This window comes from Cariama cristata, unplaced genomic scaffold (genome assembly GCF_000690535.1).
Source record: "Cariama cristata isolate BGI_N322 unplaced genomic scaffold, ASM69053v1 scaffold5353, whole genome shotgun sequence".
Taxonomy (NCBI): domain Eukaryota; kingdom Metazoa; phylum Chordata; class Aves; order Cariamiformes; family Cariamidae; genus Cariama; species Cariama cristata.
The window spans coordinates 40799-53331 of record NW_009607683.1 but is presented as its reverse complement, the minus strand read 5'-3'; the positions used below and the strand labels follow the sequence as shown (position 1 = coordinate 53331).

The 12533-nt window shown below is 37.7% G+C and overlaps 1 protein-coding gene across 1 annotated transcript in view; it reads left to right on the top strand.

Annotated features, from left to right (window-relative positions):
• Positions 1 to 209: 209 nt before the first annotated feature.
• Positions 210 to 12533, top strand: part of SEC24B (SEC24 family member B) — a 41129-nt gene continuing 28805 nt past the window's right edge. Inside the window, exons 1-2 of the mRNA XM_009696813.1 lie at positions 210 to 915; positions 7320 to 7505. Of these exons, the coding sequence (XP_009695115.1) occupies positions 225 to 915; positions 7320 to 7505 (877 nt within the window). The 5' untranslated portion in view covers positions 210 to 224. The remainder of the gene's footprint in view (positions 916 to 7319; positions 7506 to 12533) is intronic.

Below are 12533 nucleotides of genomic sequence, written 5' to 3'. Positions count from 1 at the left end.
TTCTCTGTGTGTTTGCAAATTACTTCAAATACTGTATTTTGCATGCATTATACTTGGTTTTGTTCTCTTTCTGCTGATGGAAATTGACCTCAAAAATAATGTCAGAAAATGAGAAGAAACCGATTGGTAGATAGAACAAGTACAGAGTCCGTTGGCACTACTAGCAGATGCAGCTTTAATACATGTGATGCTTTCTCTTTGTTTCAGGTCCTGTGCAGAGTCAGATGCAGTTCCCTCCTGGCTATGGCTCGCATCCTCCAAACTATAGTGCGCCCTCAGGACACTATTCCCAAGTGCCCAGTAAAGCTGCTGCTTCACCTTTGGATAACCAGTACAGAGCCAGTTACTACCCTACTTACTATTCAGCACCAGCACAAAATGTTATGACACCTTCTGTGGGTACCGGTGTGTTGAGTACACAGGAATTGCAGCAGTTGTACAACAAAACCCCTCCCCATACAGTGGGGTCAGCTGAAGGACCTCTTCAAGGAGCAATATCATCTGCATCCTATTTGCATACAAGCGCTCAGCAGTCGTATTCAGCGTTTGGTAATCACTACAGCACTTCTGTCAGCTCTTCAGTTGCATCTCAGGGATTTCCCCTTAATTCTGATCACTATACCATGCCCGTGGTTTCTAGTGCCATGTATCCTAATGTTTCCTATCCTTCTCCGGCTGCTGGCAGTGTGTATGGGCAGGCGTTTACCTCCCAGAGCCTACCTGCTGTTGGACCGTTCACAGAGACAAATACGTTTTCTAGCCAGAGTACATCAGTACCTCATTCACTTCAACAGCATCTTCCCGTGGGATATAATACAACATTATCTACTATTTCATCTGCTCCGTCTGTTCAAGACAATGTCTGCAGGAATCTCACTGGATCAGTTGCTAAAGTAAACAACCAAATGAATGCAGGTATGGTATTATTTGAAGGATAGCGAACTTCCGGATGTGTCTGGGAAACACCAGAAATCATGTGCTTTTGTTGACTTGGACTTGTTTGTTATGTGAAATTCTGTGTTGTAATTTTGAATTCTGTCCTTATTTGTTCTTGACGATTTTCTCATTTGATTACCACAGTCCTCACAACAGCAGCTGATTGTATCACTGACATGTTTCTGTTGAGAGATACAGAAAAAGACACTATTGGGGGGGATAGTTTTAGTTTATTGGGGGTTTTGTGTGTGAGTGGCCTTGGAAGGGAATTTTCCCATGCGGTTTTGAAAGAATGTGTAATTTCTGAAATATGTCTATTAATCACAAAGATACTTTTTCTCTTCTCTGACTAGAGAATTTTTTTTAAGTTGTGATCTAAGTTGATTCTTTAAATTTTACTTAAGTGAAAGCTCAGTCCTTGCTGGTAGCTGTAGCTTCTCCATGGGAAAACTGAGTACAAGTTCATTGGGTAGGCAGTACTTGGTAGGAAGAATGACAGAGATGAGAGATGTGATAGTGCCTCCACGTTGAAGCATCTTGCTCTCCCTCTGAGAGCGCAATAGCACGTGCTGGAAAATTCTGGATTTCTTTCTGTACTGGTAATTTTCTGACTTTGTGCAGTTTTGACTTGTAAGCTGTGCAAGACTAATGGCTTGCTTTTTTCTGCTGAGATGGATATGAGAGAACTGTAGGGTGTTTCCTTTTTTTATGCCAAATATTTCAGATTATACTTTTTACATTAGAATTGTTTTAGGGGTCCTTGTAGCTGAGGCTTTCTAAGACCAAGGACTTATAAAAGAATATGGTTTTGATGATGGTAAAGCTTTGCCTGGGAAAACCAGCTAAGCTTAAATCAAGCTCATCCAACCCATACCAAGGTTGAAATTAGTTTCAATGTTGGTTCCCCACCCGCTCCCCCAAGGCTAGGAAGTAGAGTGTCATCCTTCAGCTCAGTTTTAGTACTTTGAATATTAGTAGGTTTGAATTCTGTCTCTGAGGGGCTCTGTGTGATTTTTCTCTAATATTTCAAAAGCATGAAACAAAATACTGTTTAAAAGAGAAAAATAGGGGGCTCCTTAAAAAGCTTCTGAAGTTAAAGGCGTTTCATGGTTGAGCATAAAAATTGATTCTTTCGAGGACTTAAAGGTTTAAATATCTGGCCAAAAAAATTTGATTCTGTTGAGCACAGAATCTACAGCTGGACTTGACAGAATGCAGGTATCATTCCAGAATAGTAAGATTTGCAATAGTTGAATGAAAACAACTTATTGGTTGTTCAGACTGTTAGTATTTTATTTACAGAAGTTTTTAATTTAAAAGCCTGTTAATTTTATTTCCTTTGGAGGTGTCTTGAAATCTGTGATTTGTTCATAACAATATCTTTTTTTTATAAGGAACAGCTGTTTTAAAGGTGAAACAGTGGAGCTGACTAGACCACAAAAAGCAATATGAGCAATGGATTGTCTTATTTCTGAACCATTCAGTGCCCTTCTTAAGGGAGTGACTGAGTTAATACATGACCTCAAGAAAAGGTAGTAATATTATGCTTGAATTTCAAAGAGCTGATGATAGAACTGGCTGCGGTAGTGGTGTGTAATAGGTAACGCACTTCGCAGCAACGAAAATAAACGCTGATCCACTCCTCCTGTTACACTTGAGTAACATTGCAGGGCTTGGTTTGTTTGCCGGACTGTAGGCATAATTGCTTAAACCACGTTCAGACTCTTTCTGAGCTCATAAAGCTCCTGAGATAAGCATGCCCTGTGCTTCATTGCAGAGTGGACTGGATTGTGGAACTGATTTATGTGGAGAATAACTTTTTTCTCTTCCCTCTGAATCCTTGTTCAACCTCAGCACACAAATGATTCTGTATTTACTGACTGGGAAAGAGCAAATAAAGATAGCAACCAGTAGCTAGGCTGAAGAAAGAGCCAAGCTGCTTTATTACTAAATTGTAGAGACTTACACTATTTTTGAAGTCTGGAACTAAACAGACTGCCTCCAATAACATCTGACTGTTTTTTTTAGTCTAGAATTCAACATCTTTGGCTAAAATATATTAAAAATTCAATTGCTACAACACCTGGCTAATAGAACAATAATAATATAAATAATAATAATAGAAATAAATATCTAATAACGATAATAAATAAATTAAGAAATAATAATAATTGTTTGGTCCTGTCATAATTGAGTTACTTTCTGGGATATTGATATGCTTTCTGAATTTTCCAGTGCAGTCTTATTGTTTGCAGCCTTTAAAAAAAAAAAAGGAGTTAGATCTTGAAAATTATTTGCCAGTTCTTGTATATCCTTGGAAAGTCCAACGAATTTAAGGAAGTGATGAATGATTTGTAAGAAGGAATTTTTCTTAATATTTCATTCTCCCTGCTGTTCTCCAGGAAGGAAACAATGATAAAAAACAGTTGCAGTCTGGTCTGTGCATATTTTTTAGCAAAATTGCTTGAAAAAAAATTTAAGATATACTGAAATTCCTAAGCATGTTTGTGTGACAGTTCATGTAAAGAAATTTTGATTTAGTATCCCTCTATTAGAGTGCCGGTAAGACGATTTGCTGTCATTGCTGCTGTGCTGTGAAAGAAGATCCCGTGGAATCCTTAAATTATAAGTAAGAAAATCTCAGACTGTCACTCAGGATACTACTGTCTTAATGTATTTTTCAATAGCAGTTCTGTGCAGCCAGTGAACACTGAAAGCTCTGTGTGATGAAAATGAAATTGTTTATTTAGAAGAATGCCATATTTTAATAAAATCTGTGTGTTTGAACAGGTCTTACTCAGGAAGCCTAGGCTGGCATAAGCTTTTCAGAAGTTTGGTGATTTCTGAATTGTTTTCTACTTGAATCAGAAAAGTTCTAAGCATTAGACTTACAGTTGGATTTTTAAAGAAACCAATTTGTGTGGGGCCTTAGCCCCCAAAATGCCGAGTCTGTTGAGATCAAACCCTTGAGCTGCTGTATGTCATGTGCTAAGGACATAGAACTGCAACGCAATCTTTTTTTAAAACTTTGACAGCCACTGTCTGAAATCGCTGAAGTATTTTTAGTGAAGCTTGCTGAGATTTCAGTAGAGGAAAAGAAATTTATTTTAAGAGCAATCTTTTGCTGGAAGTTGACTTGTTTTGATGAATAGCAGCCAGTGAGAATAATTTTCTTTGTTTTAGGGAGTATAAATAAAGTAGAACAGAAATATTTAGTTTGAGATTTTTCTGCTTGCTGGTTTAAACTAGTTTCATCTAGCAAAAACACTGTCTTCTAGTTTTAAACTCTGTATTTCAGCAGAACAGTGTTGGTATAAATTTGTCCAGAAATGGTGTTGTGCTATGTAAATAACACACTTTGTATTATTTAGGCTTTTTGTCTTTCTAGGGCAGTAATTTTCCTTAATGTTTTTCCAGCTTATTTCAGCTGAAATTGGTGCGCTCTGATTTTTTTGACGCTTTCTAGTCAGTGTGGATGTCAGCCAGGATGCCCAGATCTTACTGGACTCCTCCCTGAGGAGAGGGAGATAGAGCACTCCTCCTGCGGGTGTATGGTAGGGATTTCTTTGCTTCCTGGACCTTCCCTACTGTCCTGTAATCATAGGCAGTCTGCTTAGGCAGGAGACACTTTAATTTCTTTATCTCATGCACATACTTCCCCTTATGTCAGATCAGGATCTAAAGTCCTTGCTGCCCCAGTTCCATAGGAATGTAGGCTATAATCCCGTAAATCTGTTAATAGAGGTGTGGTTGGAAAAAGGAGAAGGACTGCAGCTGAGGTAGAGAAGGTGGGGGAGATAGGATGCTGTTGGAAAGCAAGCTGCAGGGAGATGGTAAATCTCTCGGTAGGAAGTGCCTGTTACGTTGGGGAAATGGAGAGGGCAGGAAATCAAGATTGCAGCTGTAGCAACTCAAAAGGGATGGTTCTTGCATCTCTTCTAAAAACCTGAGAAGATACTGTGGTGATACACTTTTTAACTACTACCTGTAGGTTTCAAGTTGGAAAGTAAGTAAAAACTTTAAGTGATAGTGTATAGGAAAAATGATGAATTACACTGCTAATTTGCACAGCTCTGTGGATTCTTTCTGTAACATCCCTTGTAGCTGTAGGTCTTTATCGGTACATGGCTTTCGTAACCAAGTGGTATACTTGGTCATTTTTAGTGCAAGAGATGTTCATGGCTGAAAGGCATGAGAGAAAACTTCAGTGCCCATTAAAGGTGAGAGGAGTGGAAGGTGAAAACCAGAAAATACTGTGTCACCAAGATTGGGTTTTATATTTATTGCAGTCTGACAAAGCTCTTGGCTTCTTGTGACATTGGCTGGTGGGAATGTTACGTGGCTTCATCAGGCTTGTCCTGGTTAAGCTGATGGGAAACTTGTACTCTGAACTGGTGCTCAGTCCAGCTTTGTCCTGAGCTAAAATACGCCATCCTAAATTGATTGGTGCTTATATGACAGGGTGCAATCTTCTCACTGGCCGGGGGCGGGGGGAATTGATAGCATAATTACCATAACCATAGATAGTAACTGTCATCATATGAGACAAATGAAGTGTTTTTAAAGATTACCTTTGTCCAAGTGTTTCCTTTGATCTTGGTTACTTACGGCTTTCAAAAACTTTTCGGAGTCACCAAGTAAAGTTTAACATGTAATTTTGCAGGTTGGATTTTTGTACAAAGAAAAGAATATGTTATTTTTTTGATCAGTTCAAAAACGTTTCCTTACAATACATGTAAAGGATCCCTGTAACTTTGAAGGATATTTTGGATAACTTTTGAGAATAGATACTAGTACTTGGCAGGAAGGTATTACATCTTCAGCTAAGCCGAGTCTTAAATTGGTTTTGACTTTGAACATGTGACACTGTGACATTATAGCATTTAGTATGCTCTACAGCAATGCTTGATGCTGCAAGCATTGCTATATTGACTTGAAGTGTGGAAAATACCATAACCCCATAAACGACTCTCTCTGCTGCGAAACCTGGGTAAGCACACTTATGTCACAAAGAACTTCCATTGTCATCTGGCATATCTTGCTTGAGGAGGCTGCGTAGCTACCCTAACAAGAACATCTCTGCTGACAGGTGCTGATGCTTCCATGAGAAGTCTAGGAGATATAACATGTAGAAGCAAAGGTTATAGCAAGTACATTTCAATAGAAAATGCTGTGTGTGTGTACTTCAGAGAAATACATATTTTAGTTTTGATAACACTTGTAAAAAAGCTATATGTATATTCAACATCATACTTGAAAAATTCATAATAAATAGAAGTTCCATTAAGATGGTGAAAATGTATACTGTTAATTTTGATGGTAAATTAGAAAAACCAGAAGGATCATTTTAAGCTGCCTCTTCTTCTTCCCCCTCTAAAGGAAGCCTCACCTTCCCCCATAGTCCTTTCAGATATCAGCTCCATTACTTAAGGAAAAGTTAGGGACCGTATGAACTACACTGCTATATGTGCAGACGAAGCAAAGTTAATATAACACATGCATCCTCTAGTGAATTCTGTAACTCATTCTGTAAAATCAGTACTCTACAAATACAAACAGTGAATTTTGTTCTTGCTTAATTTCTGTGTTCTGTTTACTGAATAGTATTGGTCAAGCTGTTTCCTTTCTATTCTTAACAGCTTGGTCTGTCAGTTTTTTTAGAAAGAATCATCATATGATGAATTTTTTCAATTTATAAACAAAGAGCAACCCTCTTAAAAGCTAACTTAATTGAAGTTATATTGTCCTTATCTGATAGGAATTTCAACTGGGCTGTGTTAAATCTCTGAAAGCACTAATCTGACTTTCTTAAGCAGATTATATCTAGTCCAGATGTTTAAAACACATCAGGAGCTCTGTGGAACACTCAGGGTTGATTGAAACAGATTGCTTGGAATATGGGTCTCATAATTGAGTACCAGAATTGCAAAATCTCAGCCCTGTGAGGGAGGCAGAATACTGGTCTACTGCACGGCTGACTTTCAGGTTTCCTGCCTGTTGGAGGAATATTGAGAGGGAGCTGTCCCACATGGACTGCTTTCTTCTTACCTGGGAAGAGGAACCTATGAAAGCGTGGAGTTGTGGGGATGGATCAAAAATGGATCAATTTAGCTTCTGCTTAATCTTGATCTTACTACATCATGCTTTCCTTTCTGCTGTTAGTTTTCAGAGCAATTAGTTCATTTTAATGGAGTTTTAACATTATAGGTATTTAATTTTAAAAAGCAACCCAACTTTTCCATATATACTTGTTTGAAGGCATCTATCTTTGAAGTACTGTGTTGTTTTAGTAATTATTGTGAAATCAAATGTGATTGCTTGCGTTGTGTAATTGTCTGTGCAGATGCAAACAAAGCGTTTCTGCTTTCTGCTCTTGTTTTCAGGTGGCATTGATTCTTCACAGCCTGTGCGCTCTGTGAGCCAGAGCATTCCGTTTACCAAGCCTGGGGCTGGAACATCTGCTTCCTCTGCTGTGATCTCGTCAGTAAGGACACCTGCTCCAAGCCTTTCTTCACAGCCACGATCTTCACCCGCTGTTACACAGTCACCAGAGTTGGCCCTTCAGGAAGGTACTAAAAGGGAATGGGAAGTTACAGTACAGACTCTGGTCCTGTTCCACATGCGTACATGAATGCTGGAAGCTTTATTGCGGCTCTTCTGTGTTTGTCTGACTGGAGTACATCTCTTGCATCTCATGAGGCTCCCTTGGTGTTCTTGTTTTGTACCACCTTGATTCTAGCTTCGTTTAGCTCTTCTGTGTGATTTCCTTTGGCCATGTGTCGTCTTTGGCTTGTTTATCTTGTTGACAGTCTTACATGTCTCTTCCTCAAAAAGCCCTTCTTTTAGTTCCCTTATTCTTCTAAAAAGCTGCTTGCTATTTTAACTTCATGGAAGAAGGTCTTAAAAGTAGCTTTTGTAATCAGTCTGTATTGAAAGATCAGGTGTAAACTAGCAATTTGCACTGGGAAACAGAGTGAGTTTGAATATTAAATTCAAACTGATAGAATTGTGGTTTTATTCCCTAGCTGTAAGCTCCTTTGGAAAGCTACTGCAAGGGTTCTTGTGAGATAACAGAGGAGTTCTTGTATGAGCTCCTTTCTATTCTGATGCTGGTGGCCTCTTGACAGAGAGTCAGTTGGGTCTTGAGCCTTCTTCAGCCATCTTAATTCTGCCCTGATATTTTGACTTGCCTCTTGACTGTTACATGTTTCTGTATCTAGTATTCCAAATCTCATTTACTGTGCTGATTTTCTCTTGGTAATTTCAGAATTTTAAATTCTTACGGAAAAAGAACTCGGTGTGTGAGGTAGAAGTAGACATTAATTTTGTCCAGAACAATGTGATATGTCTAGTGTTCAAAATAATTCTCAAAAGCATGGTTTGTGATTGTCACAGCATGTTTTTATTCTTAAATTTCAAAATCCTCTGACATAAATGTCTACGTTTCCCCTTTTCCTCCATTTCCTCCTTTTTCTGGTGGAGTGGAGCATGTAAAGAAATAACTTGTCTGTGAATCAGCCCTGTGTATCTTACAGGCAAAAAGAGAATTTTTTATTGCTATGAAGTCCTATGTAGAGTGTACCATTTTAAGGAAAAAGAAAAATCAGTTTTTGGAACCATACTTGGTTCTTGCACGGTTTTATAGTTGATTTTGGTGCTGGGTAGAGTTTGTACTCTAGATGTGCTTGCTAGAAAAATCTGTTGCTTCATCTTCCAAAGAAATCATATAACTGTTTCTGATGAGAAAAAGGATTTTAGCTGTTTAACTGTGCTTGCCTTGATGTGCAATACGTATGTTCTTGCAGTGATTCCTGTATAATGTGTGAACACTTGGTACATTAAATACAAATCACTGTGGTCACTGCTGAACTCTTCACTACATTCAAATACTTCATATAAGTGAAGGTTAATATCTAGTTGAATGAGCACACTTTAAAACCAACAATATACCATTGTCAGTAACAAAGTCATTAGAAGTTTGCATTTATCTAGTTGTATTTACATTAGCATAATCAATAATAAATCCATGCGCATGTCATCACACATGTTTCTCTGGTTAGATGATATTTTCATGAGCATTAGAAGACTTCAGACTTCTCATTTAGTTTTGTTTGAGGAGTCTGAAATGCATAATGTACTCTTGCAATACCTTTTTATCAACAATTAAATGTGATAACTTTCTTTCTAGAAATTAACCTACTGAAAAAATAGAACACATCTACTGAGTATTTGTCTGGGTTGTTAGAATTCCAAGTGTGTTTCTCATGCAGAGATTAAATGGATTGATTTTTTTCTTCCTATAGGGTAGTAGTGTCTACATGAAAGCATTCTGGAAAACCAGTTTGAATTTTTTTAACGGATTTGATTGTTTTAAGCTCCTATGTGGGCATTGATAAACAGAATTAAAATATTCTAATTGTTTAAGTTTTTGTCCTGTTAGAACTTCGCCAAGTAAAATGTATTAAAGCCTATTTAATCTCCATTAAATCTCCATACAACTTTAATGCAGATAAACTAATTTACTTAAAAATGGCATGCTAGAGATGAACTTTTAGTGTGTGTGTCCTGTCTGGATGTTATTTGTAGACTTCCTTAGGTTTTATGTTGATGAGAGGAGCTGATGAGTAAATGAAAATAATTCAAAGCAAAGAGTTTAAAAATGGAGAAGAGGAGGGTTTATTTTGTAAGAACTACTATTTGTAATATTAAGACCTTAATGCTGTAGCAAATTTGTTTAAAACATAAGGGTTATGGGTAGAGAGCCAGTTAAAGAACTTCAGAGTATAGTTTAGTTTTGTATGTGGTTATTTCATTTTCATTTTTGATGGGGCTTCCATTAGGACACTTAAGTGACCTAAGATGTACACTTCACATTTTAAAGTCTTTCGTGATATAGGTGATTGTACTTAAAATACCTAAATAGTTGGTTTATTTCATAGGCAGATGAGTTCTTGTTCCAGCTCATCCTTTTGTGTCCTCCCACCTACGTTTCTAGGTCTCGTAAAATACAGTGCGATAAAGCCTTAGAGTCTGATATTATTATATTACAGGTAACAGTGGTTGCAGGGTTTAGAAATTTCCAGTCCAAGAAGTTTGTGACTACTTAAATTACATGGTTGCATTTTAAGCCAGACCTGTGAAGTAATCTCACTCAGTAATGATTTCAAAATAAGCTTTTGCAGTTCTAGGAGTGGGAGATTTTAACATTATTAGCAACTCTCTAAAAGACACTAAGCAGAACCGAGTTGTCGCAACAGAAATCGTGATTAGGCACTTGGAACTGCTGTCTTCAGCTATCCATTTCTGCCCTCCAGTTGCTTTCTCCCCTGTGCTGGCCTGCTGGTGGCATTGCTGGGCACTGAACCAAAATGGGAGGCTTCTCCACCTGAGAATGAGTTTTTAAACTAGATTATTTTTCAACCAGATCAGTTCTCAGATTGTTTTTGTGGCTGGACAGTTGTGCTAGCACACTGTATCCTAAAGGCAGAGATTTGTAGTATCGCTGGCAATGAAAATTTAAAAGTCTACACAAACTCATAAGGCTGGTAAGAGTCCAACCAGCTCTGCCTGGATTCATAGTGATGTAGTTCATGCTTCCTAAACTTCTGTGTCACTAGCATATTTTTTAAGTCTCTTTTTCTGTATTCTTTCTGAACACATGCATCCTTGATGTATGTGACCTGTGACTGGAAAAGGGGGAGTTTTAGCAATAGAAGTTTGTTTGTTTTTCCAAAGACTCCAAAATAGCATTAGTAGGAGAGCTAATTCAGTCTTTTTCTCTTGTTTGCCCATGCTTGGAATTTTTACATTGGCATGCCCTTTCCAAGTAGATTTACTTTCTTCTCCTGTCTGTGTACATGGCATTCGTTAGAGGTCTGTTTTTGCACTTTCACACTTTACTCACCTTCTTTCACTTTGGCTGTCTTTGTTACAGTGCATCTCTTCCTGTCATGCTGCCTCCCCCCCCCCTTTTATTTGCCTGTTAATTATTTTAAGTTGTTTTTCTCCTTCACAATAATGCAGTTGTTCTGTCTATTCCTTGGTAGCTCTCGCAGGCCTGAGTAAAGACCTAGTCTCCTTGGCTGTAGTCTGGTTTTGTGCAGAGAATGGTTTTCTTGTAACCTCCTTTTCAAGTGCATCCAGTAGCCTTCATAAAAGTTGGGGTTATGAATCACTTGAGTTAGTCCTGTGTTTTAGCAGTATAGAGAAAATGAACCATTGTACCCCCTCAGTTGCACTTGGGTTGATTTTGCCGCCGTCGTCGTGACTACTTGTATCCTGGAGAAATTGGTTGGAATTCTATGAGTATTAATGCACTAGATAAAGTGAAATAATGTCAGTCTCACACTAACCTGTGTATGAAAGTTTAGCTTCTCAAGAATGTTGTGATACGGGTTTGCTCTGTTTTCTTTTTACTTCCACTGTTTGAATAGATACTCTTCACCTTGATTCTGTTGTTTTTTCTTAAGTGAAATTGAAGTGGTCCTCTTGGGTTCATTTGCTAACCCTTTTTAAAACAGCCATGAAACTAACAGCATTTTTAGCCCACAGTTTAAATAAAATAAAGGTTGGTATAGTTGATTTAAGTTGTGGATGGGGATGGTCATTAAGTATATCATACATAACGTAGAACACTTCTGTACTGCTTTATAGTGTTCAAGTAAAGAACACTAATGGTGCCACAGTGCTTCTACAGGGGGAAAAAGATACCAAACTCTCAAGAGTCTGAAAAATTTTGAAGAGTTTTGAAGAATTGGGGTATTTTCTTGCTATAGCAATCCATTGCGTTGCTGAGAGAGAAACAATGCTTGCTTGCGTTTGTGTAGGATGTCTCTGCCTGACTACAAGCATATTTAAAATCCTTGCTAACCCTGCCCTGTGACAAAAGAAACCTAAGATTTCTTGGAGGTGCTGAAATTGCATCAATAATGAGTAATGTGGGAAATTAATTATAAGCCATTGCTGCATGCTTTACGCTGTTTTAAAATAGTATATGTATATGTTGCTTTTGTGTATTGTTCACATATGTTTAGAGTAAATATTGTTTAAAAAACCAACCAAACAAAAAAATCCAAAACCAAACCCGCTACCAAAAAACCTCATAGATTATGGTTTTGAGGTGACAGTGGTAACAGTTGACGGTTGTTGCGTTGTCACCAGATCTTAAAAGTGGATAGCATATTTAGGTGCTTAAATATGGGTCTGTGAGCCTGAATTTAGGCACTAATCTAAAAATAAGACTAACCAAGTTTTCAGGCTTACCTAGCTTAAATTTCACTGACTGCGTTGCTGGGATATATATTTGTGCTTTTGCATGTTGCAGCAGCAGTATATTTCATTAATCTCTGACAGCGTTCAGAATTCCAACATGAATTATTCCTGTCTTAAAAGGGGTAGGTGTGCCAAGCAAAAGTTTTAATATTAATGTTTTCATAACACAACTTGAATTCATCTGGAAAGGAACCCGTTTTTTTCTCTATATTAACTTATGAAAGTATCCCAGTGAACAAACTGATACTAAATACATATATAGAAAGTCTGTGTGCATGTTTAACTTCCTGATATATGTGCACATACATACTCATACATATATATAA